General features: G+C 33.3%; 1 protein-coding gene across 2 annotated transcripts in view; it reads right to left on the reverse strand.

Annotated features, from left to right (window-relative positions):
- Nucleotides 1–23,368, reverse strand: part of CNBD1 (cyclic nucleotide binding domain containing 1) — a 563,418-nt gene that overhangs the window by 1,253 nt on the left and 538,797 nt on the right. For both annotated transcript variants that reach the window (XM_085024296.1, XM_085024295.1), the window contains one exon: nucleotides 19,512–19,571. In XM_085024296.1, coding sequence (XP_084880422.1) covers nucleotides 19,512–19,571 — 60 coding nt within the window. The remainder of the gene's footprint in view (nucleotides 1–19,511; nucleotides 19,572–23,368) is intronic.

Genomic DNA, 23,368 nt, shown 5'->3' on the forward strand with positions numbered 1-23,368 from the left:
TCTATATTGAATTTATTTAATCTCTGAAAATAGACATTAAAGCCACAGATAACTTTATCAATGTGATATTTATAAATAAGTAAAGGGAATGAGTTTGTGTTGGCTGCCTACCATGTCTCAATTAACTTTCACTACAAACCTGAAAGATAGGGAGTATTTGATTACTTTTTAGTTGAAGACATTAAAGAGGTTTTTAATAAAAACTTCTGACTCCCAGGGTTTTGTGAATAATTACATGTTATTTAAATGCACAATGATAAAATTATATTTAGTTCTTAGAACATAAACATTTTGCAACTCTTAAAACAAAGCAATTATCCATTAAAAACTATGAAATCAATAATATTCAAGTTAACATTAATTTAATTTGAAAGATACTATAGTTATGCTGAAATTATATTGTGATTCAGAAAATAAATATGGTATTGATTATTGCAGCATAACTTTTTGGTTTTTAGTTTGATATGCTTAGACTCTTGTGCTCAACATATTAATTTAATACTTCTACCACATTTTTTTAATTTGTAGGACAGAAAAACTTTTTTTCCCACTTAATAGACCAACATTAGGTTATTTTCCATTCAGCTGCTACAAAGGAAATAATTATGTATTAAGTTTGTCAACTTTTTTTCATAAAACTTAGATAATTAAAACAGTACCTAATCCTGTGAAATTAGATTGTTATGATCATTATACAACTACAGATGTGATGAATTCATTTGAGTAATAAAAAACAGTACCATAAAAGACAGAGAAAATAAATCTGAGCAGTAAACAGATACTTGAGTGATAATCCAAATAGTTCAAGATGCATTTATATTACTTGTCTGTTCTATTAATTAATTTAATATTCTATTAACAAGTAGCAATAATATATAGATTTATAGTAAAAATAAGAGATACAAAATATTGTACATACATCAATTATTTCAATGAAATTTGAACTTATGAAACATAAGGAACTTGAGTTCCACATGTTGATCCCAAAGTAAGGCTTGGAAATGTTATGTAAACTGTCAGTCATTCAGCTCAAAAATGGTAAAGCACAGATTTGAATCCAATTCAATATTATCATGTTACCATGAAATTAAAGTTCTAAATATAACAGAATCCTATTTAAAGTAAATAGTTCTAAAACACCACAAAACTTATGATCTTATAATAATAATGACTGAAAAGTAAAAAGGAATAGAATTGTTGACCAAAAGGACAGCAGACCAAATACATAGACATGGAAGATGTGAATCATAGATTCTTTCTTGTTCAGAAGCTGATGGCAACAGAAATAATACTTTTTTAGAATTAACATCAAATCACTTTACGTTTGCTTATTTATTTTTTATTTACATTGCTATATTTGCAAAAACTATTGGAGATAAAAAATTCAATAAAATCAAGGAAGACAAAGTCAGCTAAGATGACAATTCATAGGACATAAGGAAAGTAATAAGATAAGAACTCTTGTTTGGTGGAAGTCAATGAATTTCTGAATAAAACAAACCTATTTCTCAGGATATAGTTAGACACCATTGGTAGTAATATGTAGCATATATTTAATAACAGTTTTTTTAGGAAAAAAGTAAACATTCAATTGTCCTAAAATTTACCTTACTGTATATCATATTTACTTTTTTATTTTTTTATTTTTTTTATTTATTTATTTTTTTTGTCTTTTGTCTTTTTGTTGTTGTTGTTGTTGTTGCTACTTCTTGGGCCGCTCCCGCGGCATATGGAGGTTCCCAGGCTAGGGGTTGAATCGGAGCTGTAGCCACCGGCCTACGCCAGAGCCACAGCAACGCGGGATCCGAGCCGCGTCTGCAACCTTCACCACAGCTCACGGCAACGCCGGATCGTTAACCCACTGAGCAAGGGCAGGGACCGAACCCACGACCTCATGGTTCCTAGTCGGATTCGTTAGCCACTGCGCCACGACGGGAACTCCTACTTTTTTATTTTTTTAATCTATAAAAGTAGCAATAATTTACTTTTCTAAATTAAGTTTAATCTACTCTGAACATTTCATTTTTGGGAGGACATACAAGAAATTGAATGGAGTCACACTTTAAAAAGATTTTATATTGATATATAGCTGATTTACAATGTGTTAATTTCTGTTGTATAACGAAGTGATTCATTTATACATGTATACATTGATTTTTATATTCTTTTCCACTATGGTTTATCACAGTATATTGAATATAGTTCCCTGTGCTATAGAGCAGGACCTTATTGTTTATTCATTATGTGTATAATAGTTTGCACCTTCTAATAACAAATACCCAATCCATCCCTCCCATCCCCAACCCTTCTCCCCCAACAGATCTGTTCTCTGAGTCTGTTTCTGTTTCACAGATAAGTTCACTTGTGTCATATTTTAAATACCACATATGAGAAATATCATATGGCATTTGTCTCCCTCTTTCTGACTTCACTTAGACCCATAAGCCCCAGGTAATTACTTTTCTACCTTCTCTCTCTATGAATGTAAGATAGAATTTGACTAAGAACCTCATATATGTGGAATCATACAATATTTGTTCTTTTATGTCTAGCTTATTTCACTTTGAAATAAGTGTTTTCACTTAGCAAAATGTTTTCTAGCTTCACCCATGTTGTGCTATGTAACATTCTCTCTTATAGTTTCTTTAGCTGGATGCATAAGCATGTTTGGAAAAAAGCTCAAAAAGAATTAGACAAAATGAGCTTAGTGGAGAGTAAATTGAAGTGTACCTTTTTTTTCATGAGAGAGAGACAGAGAGACAAAGCTAGAGAAAGAGAAAATGGGGGGAGCCAAAAGAGAAAATGCAGAAGCTGATATTATAGCACTTGCCTTTTTTTCCATTACAGTGGAAAATTAATTTGAACACTTTTCAGCACTTCTTAATTTCAGGTTCACATTAGTCACAGAGCTTTTTAGATTTATTGCTTGGTTTGAAAATGGACAAAAACTTTGTTAAGAGTCTCCCTATCCAACCTTCTTTTCCCAAATTTTATGAAAACCAGCAGGTTTTTCTATTAAGAACCTAGTCGTGGGAATCAAATAAGAAGATGTCATTGTTATAAAGTGATGCAGTGAGGACAAAGACTGCCAAGTTAAACACAAAGAGTAAAAGTCTGTCTGCATATTCCCACACTCTTACACATGTATTCCAGTGTGAATTTTCTGTGAGTTTCTAATGACAGAACTTGATCCACCAGACAATCATTCTGAAAGGGCTCAGCTCTCTCCAGAAACTGCATTTATATTTCCCAGATGATTGCATCTTTTATCAAAAGCAGCAGTGAAGAAATGGGCAAGCTCAGCATCAGAAAAGTAATCCAGCTGTGATGACTAGTTTCACCTACAGACAATATAGGAGAGGGAATGAAAGCAAGGCTGTTGTTGGGTTTGGATTCTTAAGAGTATCGTTAAGTGTATGTCATTAAAGATGGAAAAAAGTCACTGATTACCAGATGCAAAGTTTTTTCTTTGGGGAACCGAATGGTTTATTTATAAACTTAGTTTGTGTTTTTCATCGTTGACATATATGAGTCAAAAGCCTCAATAAATATAACATTCAGTACAAAAATAAAATAAACAGAATTTATGCACATCATACATACAGATATGCCTCTACATAAGTGTCCATAGAAATATATTTTTTAATAGATGGTTGTAATTCCTTCATAAAAGTTTCTTGTATGTACAAACATCATAAAAATAATTGGATTTACTGGCATTTTCTCCTAATACATAGAGTGCATTTTAATTTTGTTGATAGTTTCCTTTTCTATGAAGAAATTTTTTTAGTTTGATATAGTCTTTCTTGTTTATTTTTGTTTTTGTTGCCTTGTGTTTGTTTTCAAATCTAAAAAAATCATTGCCAAGACCAATGTCTAAATGCTTACCCCATACATTTTCTTTTAAAAGTCCTAGAGTTTTAGGTCTTACTTGCAAGTCTTTAATCTATTCAAGAGTTGATTTTTGTTTATGGTGTAAGATAGTAATTCAATTTTTTTTTTGTACGTGACTGTCTAGTTTTCCTATTACCTCTTATAAAGAGAGTCTTTTCTATCTCCATTGTATATTCCTGGATCTTTTGTTGTAAGTTAATTACTGTATCCACATGGGCTTATTTCTGGGCTCTCTGTGCTGTTCCATTTATTTATGGGTACATTTTTCATGCCAATAACCTAGTTTCTTAACTTTTTCTTAGGATTATACATCTTACTAAAAGTTTGCCTATCAAGAGATTACATTTGCAACCTGGCTTAGCCTTCTCCATGCTGAATCCTGCTTTATATATAATCATTTGTTGATTTTTCCTTCATACTCTATATCTGCTTTGATTTCTAAAATCAATGAAAGCAGCCAAATAAGAAATGTCAAAATATTAAATCCCTTGAAACCTTTTCTTTCATATGATGTGCTATTTTCTCACTTCAAGACTTATAATAATAACATATTCTGCATTTCATATAGATTGCTCCTTAATTTTTTTATGCTCAATCCTTGAATTTTTTTATCCTTCTATCACTGATAAATGGACTCTATCCTTTGAATATAATATATGCAATTGGTTTTTATACAATTTAGACAGATACTATATCATTAACCACTGTGTGAAACAACTTACAAATTACAGTGGTCTCAAGAAATACTTATGTCTTTACATTAAGAACCATGGAAATTGGCTTGGGTTTTACATTAAAGAAAGAATCACAGAGCTGCACATAATCAAAATAAGACATCATAGTGTATAATCCACACAATTAACATTAAATCTTTCACTTTTTCCATACAAATGGGGAAAATAAGGAAATTATAACTGATTCCTTTAGAATACTTTGAATTACATTAATATTCCACAAGTTCCATATTATTATACTAGGATCTAAAATAAATTTTAAGCTCCGAAAGAAAAGCTTCATGACAGCTAGCAACTTTCACATTTATGAATTGTTACAAAGATGATTGTACAGAAAGATCATGTCCTCCTATGGACAACACACCAAAATTACAACTTCATGTAGAGCAAGTATCTCTGAGAAAATATTTTCCACAGCAAATAATGAAAAGGAGGAGTTCCCATCATAGCTCAGTGGAATTGAATCTGACTAGCATCTATAAGGATGCAGGTTTGATCCCTGGCATTGCTCAGTGGGTTAAGGATCTGCCATTCCCATCAACTGTGGTGTAGATCACAGTTGTGGCTTGGATCCTGCATTGCTGTGGCTGTGGTGTAGGCCAGCAGCTACAGCTCCTATCCTGGGAACCTCCGTATACCACAATTGCAGCCCTAAAAACACAAAAATAAATAAATAAATAGGAAATGCTACAGTGAGTAGGTAGGAGGGATGGAGACACACTCTGGCTGAAAAACTCACCCCTATTACTGTAGTAATACCCCATTGGCAAGAGGGGTATTACAGCCTTGAAGATTTCCCCCTGAGAATAGAGGGTTTCAAACCTTACATCCCACTCCCCAGGCCAGGGGACCTGCACTGGAAATATAAGCCCCCATAATATCTGAAAACCAGTGGGGCTTACATCTTATGGCAGCTGGAGGGCTGTAGGAAACTGAAACACCTCTCTTAAGTGGCATCTGAAAAAACGAACTCTTTCTAACTTCCAGTACAGAGACAACCTTCTGAAAAGCACCTGGGCCATACATAAAGGAGATTTATTAAATATTTTATAGTATATAGCGAAAGAGTAGAGACCTATTGGAATTTACTCTGAGTACAGAGAGGCTGGTAGGTACCAGTCTTCATTCATTAAAAAAAATAAATAAATAAGTAATGTTTCAGTTTGTTTGTTTACTTATAGCTCAACTTTTACCTAGCTGGGTCAGTGCTGGAAAACATTTCTGACTCTTCCCATCCAACCTGCTGGTGATCGCCAGAGACCTTCCAAAGCAGCTCATGCCCCACCAAACTTGGTCAATTCCCTTTGCTTACACTGCCAATCCCTCAAAGCAATTTCCATGATGAAGGCCAGCCCAACACACCAGAGCCCTCATAAGAATTGTGACCAGGCCTTGCAGCCATCTGCATCAGTACCAGATACACATACTAGTGTTCTTGCAGCAAGTATGGCCCAGCCACAACAGTAGAAAAGATGAAGGACAAAAATAGAACACTCCTGAAGCAATGGCTCCAGTGGCCAGGGTGAACCACACTTCTGGGTCTCCATGGGACACCTTTTAAACAAGGTCACACTTTTAAAACCAGGAGACATAGCTGATCTACTTAATGAACAGAAACAAACACAGATAGTTAGGCAAATTGAGACTGAAAAAATAAGTTCCGAAAAAAAGAATAAAGCAAAACCTCAGAAAAAAATTAAATGAAACAGATAAGCAAACTTTCACATAAAGAGTTCAAAGTAATGGTCATAATGATACTGAACTCTGGAGAAGAAATGACGGACACAGTGAGAACATAACAAATAGAGAGAAAGTATAAAAAGAACCAATCAGAGCCAATAATAAAATAATATGAATGAAAAATACATAAGATGGAGCCAGCAGTAGATTATATGATGTAGTAGGAAGGATCAACAACCTGGAAGACCAAATAGTGGAAAACACCCAATAAGAACAGCAACAAGAAAAAACTAAACACAAAAATGAGGGGATAGTTTAAGAGACCTTTGTGACAATATCAAGTATACTAATATTAGCATTATAAGAGGTACAGAAGGAGAAGAGAGAAAGATGGTGAAAGATCATTTGAAGAAATAATGCCTGAAAACCTTTCTAACCTGGTGAAACAGACATCCAAGTCCAGGAAGCATAGAGTTCAAAACAAGATAAACCCAAAGAGACTCAAACAAAGACCAAAGATAAAGAATTAAAATGTCAAAAGTTAAAGAAATAATTTTAAAAGCAGCAATATAAAAGCAACCACTGGCTTCTATCATTTTATTGTATTTTATTGTTTATTGTAGATATTGTATTTTTTATGAATTAAAGGTTTCTGGTAACCCTGCAGCAAACAAGCCTGTTAAGTGCTATTTTTCCAACTACATTTGCTTACTCCATGAGCAAAGTCTGTGTCACAATTTGGTAATTCTCACAATACTTCAAAGTTTTTCATTATTACATTTACTATGTGATTATCAGTGATATTAATATAAGACCTACTGAAGTCTCAGAAGATAAATTTTTTAGCGTGAAGATTTTTTTTAATTAAAGTATGCGTACCCTTTTTTTAAGACATAATCTACTGCACACTTAATAGATTATAGCATAGTATAAATAACTTTTATATACACTAGAAAATTAAAACTATTGTGTGAATCACTTTATTGTGATATTCTGTTTATTGTTGTGGTCTGGAACTGAAACCTCAATATTCTTCAGTTATGCCTATAGTTACATAAGAGAGTGCCCATTAGACTTTATGAGGACTTTTCAGCAGAAATTTTAGGCCAGAAAGGGGTGTCACAAAATACTCAAAGTACTGAAAGGAAAAAAATTCAGCCAAGAATACACTACTCAGTACAGTTTTTCATTTAGAATTGAATGAGAGATTAAGAATTTGCTCCAACAAACAAAAGCCAAAAATGTTCATTATTGCTAAAGAGAGATTTATAAGAAATGACTGAGGAACTTATTTAAATAGAAAACACAATAACTAGAAATATAAAAATTGTGAAAGAAAAATATCACTCTTAAAGCAAAAATATAGTAAAGGTAGTAGATCAACCATGTATACAGATGTTACAAAAGAAAAATAAAACTAGTAAAATCATATATATACATTAATATATACATATATAATATACATACTATATATATTATATATACAACATGCAATATATAATTATATTATATAATATATAATATATACATTAACTAGCTGAGTAATAAAATTAACAAATGTAAAAATGACATTAAAACCCCAAATTGTGAGGGGGGAGTAAAAATCTAATGCTTTTAGAATGGACTGGAAAAAAAATAGTCATCAAATTAAAATACACTGCTATATACATAGATTGTTATAAAATAATCTCAGGGTAACCAAACCAAAACCAATAATAGATACACACACAAAAAAAAGAGAAAGGAAACCAAAGATAGTTCTTACAAAAGTCTTTAAATCACGAAGAGAGAAAAAGAAGAATAAAGGGAGGAAAAAATGATAAAACCAACTCCCAAACAATTCCATAAAATGACAATAATCATATACCTATCAAAAATTACTTTAAATGTAAAGTGTCTAAATGATCCAATCCAAACATAGAGGGGCTACATGGATTAGGAAAAAAAAATCAGGAGTTCCCATCTTGGCTCAGCAGTTAAGGAACACGACTGGCATCACTGAGTACATGGGTTCCATTTCTGGTCTCACTCAGTGGGTTAAGGATCCAGCATTGCTGTGAGCTGAGCTGTAGGTCGCAGACGTGGCTCAGATCCCACGTGGCTGTGATGTAGGCTGGCAGCTACAGCTCTGATTGAACCCCTAGGCTTCTATCCTCAACCCTCTTCAACAGTGACCTTCTCAAGTCAATCATGAATCTCATATTTCCAAAAGCAGTGTTTCTTCCTTGTTTTAATCTTCCTTGTTATCTGAGCAAGTAACATTGCTCATGCTCTCTTTAAGACAACAACAAAAGGCTTTATTTATTTCCTTTGTTTCCATACTACCACACTCTTCTGGTTTTCTCCTACCTCCTAGACCACTTATTCTCTCATTCCTTTTTGCAGACTTCTCCCCCTCTGCTCAATCTCTAAATATGGGGTCACTCTGGCCTCAGTACTGATTCCTAAAACTTATCCTCTTCTCCATCTACATTCACCACTGCAATGACTTCCTTCAATTACATGGCTCTAAATGCCCCTTACAGGCACATGATTTAAAATGTATATATCCACTATTTCCTCCTCTAGAACCTCCAGATGCGAATTTACCTGTATTAGTTTTTTGGGTCTGCTGTAGCAAAGTCCCACAAACTTGGTGGCTTAAACAATAGAAATTTATTTTCTCACAGTTCTGGAGGCTAGAAATCCAAGATCAAGATGCCAGTATGGTTGGTTCCTTCTGAGGGCTGTAAGGAAGAACCTGCTTCATTTCTTGATCCTATCTTATGGTAACTTTACAAATTCTTTAGCATGTATACGGCATTCCTCCTGTGTCTTCACATCATCTTTCCTCTATGTATGACAGCCTCTGTGTCCAAATTTCTCCTTTTTGTAAGGAGACATTCATATTGAGTTAGGGCCCACCCTGATAACCTCACCTTCACTTGATCATCTGTAAAGATTCTATTTCCAAATAATGTCACATGTCACATAGGTACTGAGGGGTTAGGCCTTCACTTCTTTTGAGGGGACACAGTTCAATCCATAACACCATCTAAGCATTCCCCTGATACTCTTCTTGTGTGGGAATGTCAAACAATATGCACAAAAGATAAATTTAGTGATGCTTTCACCAACCGAGTTTTTCTTCAGGCTTCTTTACTTTAACAAGTGGTATGACTATGTGCTATCTTAGGTGTCATCCTTGATGATTCTCTTTTCCTCATGCTCCACAGCCAACACCTCGGTAAATCATATCAGTTCTATTACACATTCTTTTTTTTTTTTTTTTTTTTAAAGAATAGCATAAGTGGCTTTTTCCTTTTATTTATTTATTTATTATTTTTTTTATTTTCTCACTGTACAGCAAGGGGGTCAGGTTATCCTTACATGTATACATTACAATTACATTTTTCCCCCACCCTTTGTTCTGTTGCAACATGAGTATCTAGACATAGTTCTCAATGCTATTACACATTCTAAATCTGTTCACTTCTCCACCACTGACATTCTGGTCCAAAGCACTGTCATCTCTTGGCTGGACCATGGAAATAGCCACTTATTTCCACCCTTACCTCTCTTCAATGTAGTCTCCACCACAAGAAACTTTTGCCTTAAGTTTTGTTTATGTACAAATACATAAACATAATTTTAAAACATGTAATAGTATTTAAAAGCTTCAGTGAGAAGTCCAATGGCGGCTCAGTGGTTAACAAAACCAACTAGTATCCATGAGGACATGGGTTTGATCCCTGCCTTGCCCAGTGTGTTAAGGATCTGGAGATGCTGTGAGCTGTGGTGTAGGTCAGCAGCTACAGCTCCAATTCAGCCCCTAGCCTGGGGACTTCTGTATGCCATGGGAGTGGCCCTAAAAAGACAAAAAAATAAGAAAAAAAGCTTAAAAAAGTAAAAAAATTAAAAAATAAAAACAAGTGAATATCAACAGTTTTTTAGCTCATTTCTTCTTATCTTTTATCTCATTATATCTTCTAATGTTTCCTTCCATATTTCTGAATAATATGATTACTAATTATTGATTTATGAATTTAGATATTATCGGCTTCCTTTTATGGTTAGTAAAGACAGCTCTCCCATACCACCATTGCCCACTTCTCATATCCCCTTAGTGATGTTACAATTACTGTTAGTGTTTTTATTTAGCATGTCCTTATTAAACAACTTATCAGAGTTTTCATTATTTTGTTTTTTTAAATATATTTTAATTTTAGAGCTAAGCAGTTTCTTTTTTATACACATTTTGTGTTTTACTTGTGGTTGTAATTTTTTAGACTTCACATGACTCATATGTATGAAAACAATTTTATTTTATCCTCCAAATTGATGATAATTTGGCTAGGTATAAAGTTCTAGATTGAAAAGAATTTTATTTGGTATTTTTGCAACCATTCCTTCATTGCCTTTGCAGTAGCATTGTTATTACTGAAAAGTGAAATGGTATGTTAAAAGTTGTTCCTTTGTAACCAGTGTATTTAGTCTCTAGAAGTTTCTAGAAGCCTCTCTACCATGGTGCTCCTGTATGTCATGATGGTGTTTCATTAAACAGTTTTTTTTTTCTTTTAATTCATTCTTCTGGGAATTTCATAATTTTTTCAATCTAAGGATACACAAATATCCTCAAATTGGAGGAAATTATTTTTTTGTTATTTTTTCACTATATCTTCTTTTGTATTTCCTTAGTTTCTGAAATACTCTGAATTAATGCTAAATATCCTGGGGGGAAAAAAAAAACAAAAACAAAAACTATGGGATGCCAAAAAAACATTTCTAGGAGGGAAGTTTAAATTGATATAGGCGTACCTCATGAAATAAGAAGTCTCAGAAAACAGTTTTACATCTAAAGGAACTAGAAAAAGTAGAACAAAGTCTTGAGTTAGTAGAAAGAAATAAAGATCAAAATATCAGAGCAGAAATAATGAAATAGACTAAAAAATAAAAATTTATGAAAATAAGAGGAAATTATTTGAAGAAATAAATCCCAGATTCATCAAGAAAAAAGAGAAAGGGTCCAAATAAATAAGGTCATAGATGAAAAAGGAGAAGTTATAATCAAAACCACAGAAATATGAAAGGTTATTAGAGATTATTATGAAAAATTTTATGTCAAAAATAGACAACCTAGAAAAAAAATGGACCATTCCTAGGAGTGGGCAGCAACCACTATCCAAAAAGGTATAGAAATTCCTTAAAAGATTAAAAATAGAACTACTGTAGGATCCTGAAATTTCACTCCTGGATAGGTATCTGGAAGAAAAAAGCCCAAAACACTAATTTGAAAAGATGTGTGCACCCTTATGTTCATTGCAGCATTATTTACATTATTTACAGTAGACAAGATATGGAAGCAAGATAATTGACTATACACAGACACACGCTCACACACACAAATCAAAATGTTGCTCAGCCACAAACAATAATGAAATCTCACAATTTGGGATGACATGGATAGATCTAGACTGTATTATCCTAGGTAAAATGTCAGACAGAGAAAGACAAATTACTGTATGACTTCACTTATATCTTGAAACTAAAAATCAAAACAAATGAATAAAGTTATTAAATAGAAAGTCATAAACACAGTGAACAAACATGTGGTTGCCAGAGAGGAGAGAGCTGGATGGAGGAGGAAAATAGATGAGGAAGATTAAGAGATAAAAATATCCAGTTACAAAATAATTGAGTCATTGTTATGAAATATATGATGTGGGAAAATAATAAATAATTATGTAATATGTTTGTTATTGTGAAAATTGGAACTAGACTTATTTTGGTGATCACTTTGAAAAAGTTTAGAAATATCAAATCACTCTGTTGTTACCAAGAACTAACATGAGTAAGTTGAACTTCAAAAACAAACAAACAAACTCATATTAAAAAAGATTAAATTTGTGGTTACCAGAGGCAAGAGTGGGTGGAAGGGAAGATTGGTAAATGTAGTAAAAATGTACAAACTTACAGTTATAAAAGAAATAAGTACAAGTGATATAATGCATGACGTGTTTAATAAACACTGCTATACACTATATGTGAAAGTTTTTTAGTAAGTAAATCCTAAGGGTTAATTATATAAGAAAAACATATTTGTTTCTATTTCTTTGATTTTTGTCTATAAGGAGATGATTGTCATGAAACGTTGTCATAATAACTTCATGATATATGTAAATCAAATAATTATACTGTACACCTTAAATTTATACAGTGGTGTACATCAATTAAATATCAATAAAACCGGAATAAAAAAACAGATGACTGGACAAACATTGTGTGATATATACATGCAAGGAATTTAGCCATTAAAATGAATGGAGAACATGCTACAATTTGGATGAACCTCCAAAACACTATACTGAGAAACAAGCCAGATGAAAAAGGTTGCGTAATGTATAATTCTATTTATAGAAAATATATAGAGTATGTTATTTCATAGAGTAATGATTGTTAGAGGGTAGGAGAAAGGGGACACTGGGGAATAACTGCTTAGTGGATATGGGTATTCTTTTGGGGTGTCAAATAATTTAGAACTGAATGAAAGCAGTGGTTGTTTAATACTGTGACTCTAGAAATAATGCCACTGAATTGTCCTCTTTTTTTTTTTTTTTTTTTTTTTTTTTTTGTCTTTTTTGCCATTCCTTGGGCCGCTTCTGTGGCATATGGAGGTTCCCAGGCTAGGGGTGGAATCGGAACTGTAGCCACCGGCCTATGCCAGAGCCACAGCAACGCGGGATCCCAGCGCGTCTGCAACCTACACCACAGATCAAGGCAACCTTGATGGTTCCTTGTCGGATTCATTAACCACTGCGCCACGACGGGAACTCCTGAATTGTCCTCTTTAAAATACTTTCATTTTCTGCAATTTTTTCACCTCAATAAAAATTTAAAACATTAAATATAAAAAGTTCTAAAAAGGATTGCATCAAAAATAATAATGCCTGGAGTTCCCCTCGTAGCGCAGTGGTTAACGAATCCGACAAGGAACCATAAGGTTGCGGGTTCGGTCCCTGCCCTTGCGCAGTGGGTTGACGATCCGGCATTGCCATGAGCTGTGGTGTAGGTTGCAGACGCGGCTTGGATCCCGCGTTGCTGTGGCTCTGGCGTAGGCTGGTGGCTACAGCTCCTATTCGACCCCTAGCCTGGGACCCGCCATATGCCATGGGAGTGGCCCAAAGAAATAGCAAAAAAAGACAAAAATAAAGCCTAATTTAACTAAGGTTTTCGGTTCAGTCTTAAACAAGATGATAAAGCAAATTCAGATAAGTCAAATGAAAACTGTTGGATGAACCTCTTATTCTATCCCATATGCCTATCTCTTTTCCTTTACAACATCCTTTAGAGAACTTTCACAGTATTATGCCTATACTTACCTGTTTCCTTCTTTCAATAATTTTTGTATCTGCCATTAAAGAGATCTAGAAGATCCATAAAAAGAGTGACTATTTCTTTTATGCAAACCCCTAACTACTTTGCCCGACGCAGAATAGTGCTCAATAAATATTAGCAATTTATAAGACTTCTTTTTTGTTTACATTTATTTTGATTATCCAGATATTCACTCATTCATCACGTAACAAATTTTTACTGAAGGCCTGCCATTCTTGTACGTAATTATGGGCATCCTACAGTAAACCAGAGACTTTACCTTCAAAGAATCTAAAATCTACATAGGTAAACGGAGAATGTCAAATAATGAGACAATGTTCTCAGAGATGAGAAAGATACGTTAAAAAAAAAGTTTCAATTCTCCATTTAAAAACTTTTAATACAATTCAATGGTTAATATTTATTTTCGTAATAGCCCTAATGAAAAGAGTAATAAAATGTTAATTTTATGGTAAAGAGATAACCTTAGTATAACAGGGAAAGAAAATTTTTGCATCTAAATAACATATTCCATTTTAGTCATGAAAATAGCCTGAGGCATCAGGTCAATTAATATGATAACTTGGTACATAAAAACTTAAGCATAAGAAGTGAAATTTAGGGAGTTCCTGTCATAGCACAGTGGTTAGCGAATCCGACTAGGAACCGTGAGGTTGAGGGTTCAATCCCTGGCCTTGCTCTGTGGGTTGGAGATCTGGCGTTGCCATGAGCTGTGGTGTGGTTTGCAGATGTGGCTCAGATCCCGTGTTGCTGTGGCTCTGGCAAAGGCTGGTGGCTACAGCTCCCATTGGAACCCTGGTCTGGGAACCTCCATGTGCCACAGGAGCGGCCCTAGATAAGGCAAAAAGACAAAAAAAAAAAAAAAAAAAAAAAAAAGGAAGTGAAATTTAATTTAGTAGTTTTATGTTAATCATTGGGGGTCAAAAAGAGCAACAAAATAACTTTAAAAAAGAAATATAACATTTATGAGGGTAACTGAAGGAACTAAGGAAATATAGCCTAAGAGAAGAATAGGAATATATATTTAATTTCACCTAAAAGGATATATAGTAGAAATATTATTTTAAGGTCAAAGGACTAGTGTGAATGCTGATTTAAATATATGTCAGTAATCAAAAATACAACATTATGACATAATATATACATAATTATGTAAAAATACATAACTATTGACATAATACATGTCAATAATCATAAATACTAGAATACATAATGCAAGTAAGCCATTTTGGACATTTATATTTACTTGAATGTTTTCCCCATAGAATTATGTGTTTTTGACTCTGGACTTATGGACACAAAATAATTTACATTAGCTATAACATAACTAACTGGTGAGAATTTTTTGTGTTGTTTTCTTCACATTTTTGTGGAATAATTGCTTGCTCTTATTTGAAGGTTTTTTTTTGTTTGTTTGTTTTTTACAATTTGGAGATATACAATAAATTGTGTCCATTTTTTCTTTTCTTGAAAGTAATAGGCAGTTAATACTCTTTAATTAATCTGAGATGCTTATTAAGTTTAAACACCGATTTAAATAAACCCAAATACAATAAATTATTTAATATGGTAAGTCAAAATGAGACTACCAACTACTGCCCACATTTTCCAAAATTTATAAAACCATTTAACCCACAAAAATTATAATTATAATTATGGGAGTTCCCACCGTGGCGCAGTGGTTAATGAATCCGACCAGGAACCATGAGGTTGCGGGTTCGGTCCCTGCCCTTGCTCAGTGGGTTAAGGATCCGGCGTTGCCTTGATCTGTGGTGTAGGTTGTAGATGCGGCTTGGATCCCTCGTTGCTGTGGCTCTGGAGCAGGCCGGTGGCTACAGCTCTGATTGGACCCCTAGCCTGGGAACCTCCATATGCCATGGGAGCGGCCCAAGAAATAGCAAAAAGACAAAAAAAAAAATTATAATTATGGATCAGAGCCCATGATTTGGACTACTATTTCTACAACCTATTGAATATTTAAACTTTTAAATATAGTTTGCAAATTAATATGGAGTTATTAATACAGATATTTTGAAATGGAATTCCATTCTAATTTCTTGTAGTGTTTTTAAGTTTTTTAATGTTAAAATGGATTTCTACTGACTCCAAATTCTATTTCAATTCACAATTATTCATTATTTTATTCTAAATAGAGTGAAATAATAAAAAATTACCAATCCATTCATTATCCAAAAATAAAACAAACAAAATCCCAAGTCCCTATGCTGAGAATAAATTTGAGTAAAGTACACAAATTGTAACTATTATCATGATATCATTTTTTACTTCAAATTATTAAAGGATTCCAATATTTTAAAATAATGAAAGTGAAATGTAATAAAGTTATCATAAAGTCATTTATCAAATTATTCTTCTTCCAGTTCTACATTCAAGTTAGTATTAAGTATTTCATTTTCTTGTGTTCAGTGCTATTCTGTTTTGTCTGGTCTCTGTAAGTACCTTAAAATAGAATAAAAGAGTGAGACAAATATATAAAACATGTAGCAAATAACAGTTCAGTATATAACAAATTACGTAACTGTAAATTATAGACCATAAGTATCCCCCCAATTTCTACCTTTTTTAATTTCTTTTTTTTTTTTTTTTTTTTTTTTTTTGCTATTTCTTGGGCCGCTCCCGCAGCATATGGAGGTTCCCAGGCCAGGGGTCAAATCGGAGCTGTAGCCTCTGGCCTATGCCAGAGCCACAGCAACGCGGGATCCGAGCCACGTCTGTGACCTACACCACAGCTCACGGCACAGCCGGATCGTCAACCCACTGAGCAAGGGCAGTGACCGAACCCACAACCTCATGGTTCCTAGTCGGATTCCTTAACCACTGCGCCACGACAGGAACTCCGATTTCTACCTTTTAATTAATCTTTCATAACAGCACTAAGTGGCTACTTCACCTCTCATGAGTTGTGGTGGAATGACACAACCTGTCCTAGAAGATTGGTTCCCTATCTCCTCATCACTTCCTTTATTCTCTGGAGGTTCTTAAATTAAAGACAATTTCCTGGACCTAGTTAAATCATATTTGTGTAAGCATGTAATGTCATAGCTGTCAGGAACGATTTGTGTACTAGATCCAGTTCATGTCCCATGAGAGCAGATTGTGTGCACCTCTTCCCAACTACGTGAACAGTGACATCACATTGGGAGCTTGAGGTTGGCTATGATGAAAATATTTACACCATGAAAATTTTCAAATTCTACATGCCAAAAATTTTTTGTTTATTTATTTGTTTTTCTTTGTTTTGAGAGGGGGGAGTAGTTAATGAACTCTGTCTGAGGTGCTCACTTGCACAGGATTTTTAAAGAAATGGCTATGAGTTTCACTATAGAAAAGAAATGTGTTGAACCATGAAAACTCCTTGGCTTTAGAACAGAAATCTTTCCAAGGGCTGATCATCAAATATTATGTAGCAGAACATTTTAAGTAAGAATTTCTGGAGTTCCTGTCATGGTGCAGCAGAAACGAATCTGACTAGGAATCATGAGGTTGCGGGTTCGGTCCTTGGCGTTGTTCAGTGAGTTAAGGATCCAGCGTTGCTGTGAGCTATGTTGTAGGTCACAGATGTGGCTTGGATCTGGAATTGCTGTGGCTGTGGTGTAGGCCAGCAGCAGCCGCTCTGATTAGACTCCTAGCCTGGGAACCTCCATATGCCATGTGTGTGGCCCTAAAAAAGGCAAAACACACACACACACACAAAATTCCTGTGGCAGATGAATTTTCACAATTGGCAAATAATCTAGATTTTAGGCCTTTTGACAAGAGCAATAACTTGAGAGACAGTTTTTGAATCACTCTTCATTAATTGTTGCCACAATAAATTTAATAAATCTAATAATCTTAAATATTCAGCTAGAAGTTCCATGAATCATTTTCTAAATATCTCATGACAGTGTTTCTGAAGCAGGGAATAATTCAAGAAACAACAGCATGAATGAAGGACCTTGAAATCCAGGATTTTCCAGGGATTCCACAATCATAAATTTGAGGTGACATCAACAAAATTACTGCATCTTTATTCTGGACAGTTTCAACAGTAAAAACATCTACTAATATTATGTATATCATTCATTCTTCCTTCATAATTATTGAGTTCCCATTATGCAACAGTCACTATGTCTGTCTTTACAGTCTAGAAGTGAAACTGACAATAAGCAGTTATAAATCAATTCAGGTAAAGGTGTTTCAGACAAGAGAGAATGGCCTTTTAGAGAACTGAAAGTTCAATAGGCAGATATTTTAGTAGGAGTGAAATTCTTATAAAATCACATGCAAATTTTTAAAAACAAATTTGGATTTCCTTAGGGGAAATTGGAAATTATTAAAATACTTATTTTTATTTTATATATAGTACAGAACTAATCAAAAGTTATTTTGTAGAGAACTATAATTTAAAAGAAAATATAATTAGTAAATTATAATATTTGGCACAATGCAAATTCCTGATGGGATCAAAATCAAAACTCACTGACAACATAAAAAACTTAAAAGAATTAACTTTTCTGGGGCATAGAATTAGGAATTTACCAGGCAAGAGCAAACTGCATTCTTCCAAAATTGCATCACTGCACATGGTTATAGAAGGTAGTGTTTTGATATGGGAATTCATCCCACTCTTTTGTTCACTGTTCTTCTCTTAACAGAAATAAATATTGGAAAGTCTTTCTTATACTCATCCTTTCTAAATGGCGAATGTCCCTACCATATCCTATACAACTTCAACACAAAGGATATATGAGAGATACGTGCTGGGTTTAAAGTCACAGAGTAGTTGTGTAGCACTTAGTTATGGTAGATTGAGCTATTTGAAAAATCTTTGCCCTTCTATTTATCTGAGGAGTCCAGTGTTGTATTTTTTTAAATAAAAATCCTTACTTAAAAATATCTGCCTATGATTTTTACTCTGTTGATGATGTGATATCTCATACTACAATAAAATACTGTGTTAACCAGAAAAATAAACAGAGGTTCCTACTTTAAAAAGTGTACATTGTCTTAGATCTTTTGTAGTGTTCCTTTTAATTTTTTTACACATACTGGAGATTTTGTGTCTCAGCTGTAGCACAATCTTCAATGTTATCCTTTTTTTCCTAAATATACTTAAAGGTACACACTAATTTAAAGCATTTCACCCACTCTGTGTATCTTGTAAAAAGGAACTGGATAAGTAATTGCAGAGATAATGATGGTGGTGGTAATAGTGACGGCAATCTGACAGTCAATTTTTCCAAGTGTCAAAAATTTGGATTAATCCCATAGCATCATGAAAATCATTATAGTCAAAATAACCTTTTCTTTGACATACATATTACAATTATAGTTTTATTTTCACTTGCCAATCCCATTCAACAGCATTCATAGAAAGCACCATAACATTACAAATAACTCATTGTTCCTGTAATTGGGCAAACTGGGAGTTATATCATCTGTGTTACTTAGGCAAGTCCCTTAATGCCCAGTCCTTGGTTTCCTCACTCATAAAATAAGAAAACCAATCCATTGCAGTGAAAGAGGTTAAATGAAACAGCATATATAAACTGCTTATTACACGGTAGGTGCTTAATGAATATTCTTCCAAGAAAAAAATGGAGTTGCTAAAAATTTATTTTGAATGTTTCTTATAAGACAATAGTATTCTATAAAGTATTAAGCAATAAATTTTCCTGTAAACTTTTTTCTTTACCATCAATGTATTATAACTACTTCATTTCCTTTAACAGTCATACACTCTGAAGAACTTATCACTAATATAGTTTAACATAGGAAAACATGATTAGTTCTCCTACATATTTTGTTGCAGTATACTGTTTATACCTTGAAACTTCTCCATTCCCTTTTTTGTTCCTTTCGCAAATATTCATTTTTGACATCTTCCTATAAGAAAATATAAGATCATATTGATTAAATGAGCTGATATTTCCCTTCAATTATTTAGTATCCTGCAGTGTGATTCAAGTCTTGAGCACGTATAACTGGGCAGCTGGAAAATAGTTTCAGAGAAGTTGAATAGCCACGTGGTAAAAATATGGGATATTTTGAGCAATGCATCAGATAGGAAGTCAGAGTCATATCATCAAAGACAAACATGGTTTTGAAATAATGTTGTAGCTTATAATGAATAACCAAATATTGAAATAATCTAATTATATCTATATAAAGGGACACACATACACACAGAGTCTTTCCAGGCATTCTTTTATCTTAATAAAACTTCCATTTTATGAAATATAAAACAACTAAGAAACGGAGGGATGGAATTAGGGCTGTTCCCATTTTTAAAATGAAGATTTAGTCAACATGATCTCTATGATGCTGTGTAACACTAAGACAAGTATTCTATTTCTATTGTATCATAGTTTTTATTTTTACTGCTTTTAATTTAGATTGTAAACATAGTGAGTGAAAATAAGTCTACATATATGTTGAATGAATGCTTATATAATAGGTACTAAAAATTAAAACCCACCAACTATCTTATTAATAGTCTCCCAAAGTTTTTTTTCATCAAATGCTAAAGGGCATTTTTACATTTTAGAAGGACACGATTACCTGTCTATTACATTTACATATTTTAAAAGAACACAATAAAACACTCCTATATTAACATAGATTTCTTGGAGTTCCGATTGTGATTAAGAATCCCAAAATAGTATCCACAAAGATGCCAGTTGGATCCAGTGGGTTTAGGATCTGGGTTGCCACAAGCTGAGTTGTAGATTTCTTTTTAAGGAGTTCCCGTTGAGACCCAACATAGTGTCCATGAGCATGAGGGCTCAATCCCTGGCTTCACTCAGTGAGTTAAGGATCTGGGGTTGCTACTAGCTGTGTATAGGTTGCAGGTGTGGCTTGGGTCACGCATTGCTCTGGCTGTGGTGTAGGCAGGCACCTGCAGCTCCGATTTGACCCCAGCCCAGGAACTTCCATATGCTGCAGGTACAGCCATAAAAAGAAAAAAAAATAGATTTCTTAAGCAGAAAAATGAGTGAACTACTTAACATTCCAACTATTTATATAAAACCTGTAATAGCACCTTCTGGATGATGTATGATCAAAATAATTCAAATCATTATGAACTGGTTTTACATATTATCACACATAATAAGGATATTAAAGATATATAATGTACAGCAGCTTATTTCTCTTCCAGAATATGGTCTTTCACATAAAATAGTAAGTTCCTAGTTGTTCAACATGACAGATAATAACTTGTTATAATTAATAAAATAATCAAATAAACAGTACAGAGTAAGTTCAAATAGATTATTCATTTTCAAAACGACTTGTTTTATCCACAATTCAAACCTTGAGAATTTAGCAGGTACATAAGAATCTACCTTGTTCATTACTTATGTTTTTACTTTTGTATTTAGATATATCGGTTTACAGTGATTCCCTGGTGATAAATATTGTGTAAAACTACTTTTGTTTTAATTTGAGATTTGTGATAGTTTGGCTTGTCCTTTGAAATCATGCTTGTAATGATCCCCAATATGAAGAAATCCTTAGGATTAATTGTCGTGGTTATGAATATATTGACATTATTATTCCACATACAGGGATAATCAGCTGGATAACTTTACATTTTAGAATAACTAATGACCCTGTTCTCTTTTGGCAGTCCAAATGAGACATCTTTCAATGAAAACATAAAACAGATGTTCAACATTAGCAGATGTCCAGGGTGACACAGTAAACATATGCAGGGAATGGAAACTCTAGATCCTCTATGTGTAACATTCTGACCAGGGAGTGTAGCATCATTCAGTTTTGTAAGGATACAATTGTGTTCATGTATTAAATTACATAATGATATCCTCATACATTCCAATCTCTACACTGATGTCAAAACTATTTTTCTTTCAAAAATAACAATCTGTTATATTTTAAAAATCATACTGTTTTATTATTTTCATACTATCTCTATGTAAAATAATGAAATAAAAGACTATTACATGCAAAGATCATTTATCTGCACTATCAAAATAAATTCTTAATCTCTTTTGTCCAAAAATTCCAAGTAGCTTCTTTCATTGTTCATTCTTATGTTACTTAAATTTCTTCTCAATGTTAACTTCCCTGGTTCAATTCAGGCGGAATATTTGACATTGTACTCATGTTTTTCTCCCTACTAGAAGCTTTGCGAAGGCAGTGAGTCAAGTGACTTGTTTATCAATTTCTAGAGTCTAGAATATAGAAGGTTCTCAGTAAATATTTGTTGACTAAATGAAAGAGAATAAAAATCAAGTCATGTTTTTGGTTTATTTGCCTTCCTCCCTTCCTCCTTTCCTCCTTCCCTCCCTTCCTTCCTGTCTTCTTTTCTTTCTGCCTTATTTTTGTGGATAAGGTGTCATCCTCACCCAGTCAGTATCCCAGTACCCTGAACTTGATAAGCAATAAACACTACTCAACTGAATTAAAATTCTGCTTTAACCAAGTCATTGATAAGTGATATTTCAGCCAACATTATTTTTAAGTTAAAGTATAAATTACGTACAATAAAATGTACTTTTTTTACATGTTGTTTGCTGAGCTTTGACAATTGTATACGCATGTATTACCAACATCTAAAACAAATAAAGAACTTCTCTATCACTCTGAAAACTTCCCTCATAACCTTTTTCAATTAAACCCTTTCTCACAAACTTTCTGACTTCTACCACTGTAGGTTCTTTTTGACTATTTCAGGAAATGAAATACCACAAAGTGTCTTTTTTTGTTTCTAGTTTTGTTTATTTTGCTTAGTATCTCTAGGATTCTTTGTGTTGTTCTGCGTACAAACTGTTCTGTGCACTGGTTTGTTACTTTACATTGCCAAGCGTATTCCTTTGATTTGGTGAATCACAGATTGTTCATTAATTTTCCTGTTGATGGGTATTTGTATTTTTCATTTATTTGTTTTATTAAGACTTAGAATTCTATGAACATTCTTGTTAAAATACTTTTGTATTCTTTGAACTTTGTGTTAAATATTTGGTGAAAAAATGCTGAATCATAGGGTGGGTATATGCTTAATATATAGGAAATGGTCAAAGACTTCTCAAAGCATGTTGTATTATTTTATACATACAGCAGCAATATACCAGTTCTTATTGCTCCTCATCCTGCTACATGCCAATATATGACATAAAGGTCATAAAGAAGTTCTCCTATGCTTTTTATAAAAGATTTATGGTTCTAGGTTTTAAGGTTTTTTTATCTACCTTGATTTACTATTACTATCTTTTTAACGAGAGGATAGGGTTGAAATTCATTTTTCCTATAGAAACTTTCAGTTACATTTTTCTTTTTTCACTTTAAAATTTTAGCTGTTTTACTGCCTATGAAATAGTATCTAATTGTGGTTTTTAAAATTGATTTACCCAATGATTAATGAACTGAACACTTTTTCATGTGTTTATTGATCATTCCCACATCTCATTCTGGGATATGCCTGTTCAAATCGTTGCTGTTTTATAGCTGAGTATTCATTTTTATTTCTATTGACATGAGTAATTTACATATTCTGTTCTACTCAGACTTATGTGCTGTGCTTATTTTTCTTAGTCTGTAGATACCCTACTGATTCTGCTAATCATGTATTTTCATAAACAGATACTGATAATATTGATGAAGAACTCTTTATCATTTTAGAAAAACTTATTAGTGACTTTTGTGTCCTTGGAAATATTTGT

The sequence above is a fragment of the Sus scrofa genome, chromosome 4 (assembly GCF_054392235.1).
Source record: "Sus scrofa isolate SSC_HxYL_T2T_F1_AM1 chromosome 4, Sscrofa_HxYL_maternal_Yorkshire_Landrace_v2.0, whole genome shotgun sequence".
Taxonomy (NCBI): Eukaryota; Metazoa; Chordata; class Mammalia; order Artiodactyla; family Suidae; genus Sus; species Sus scrofa.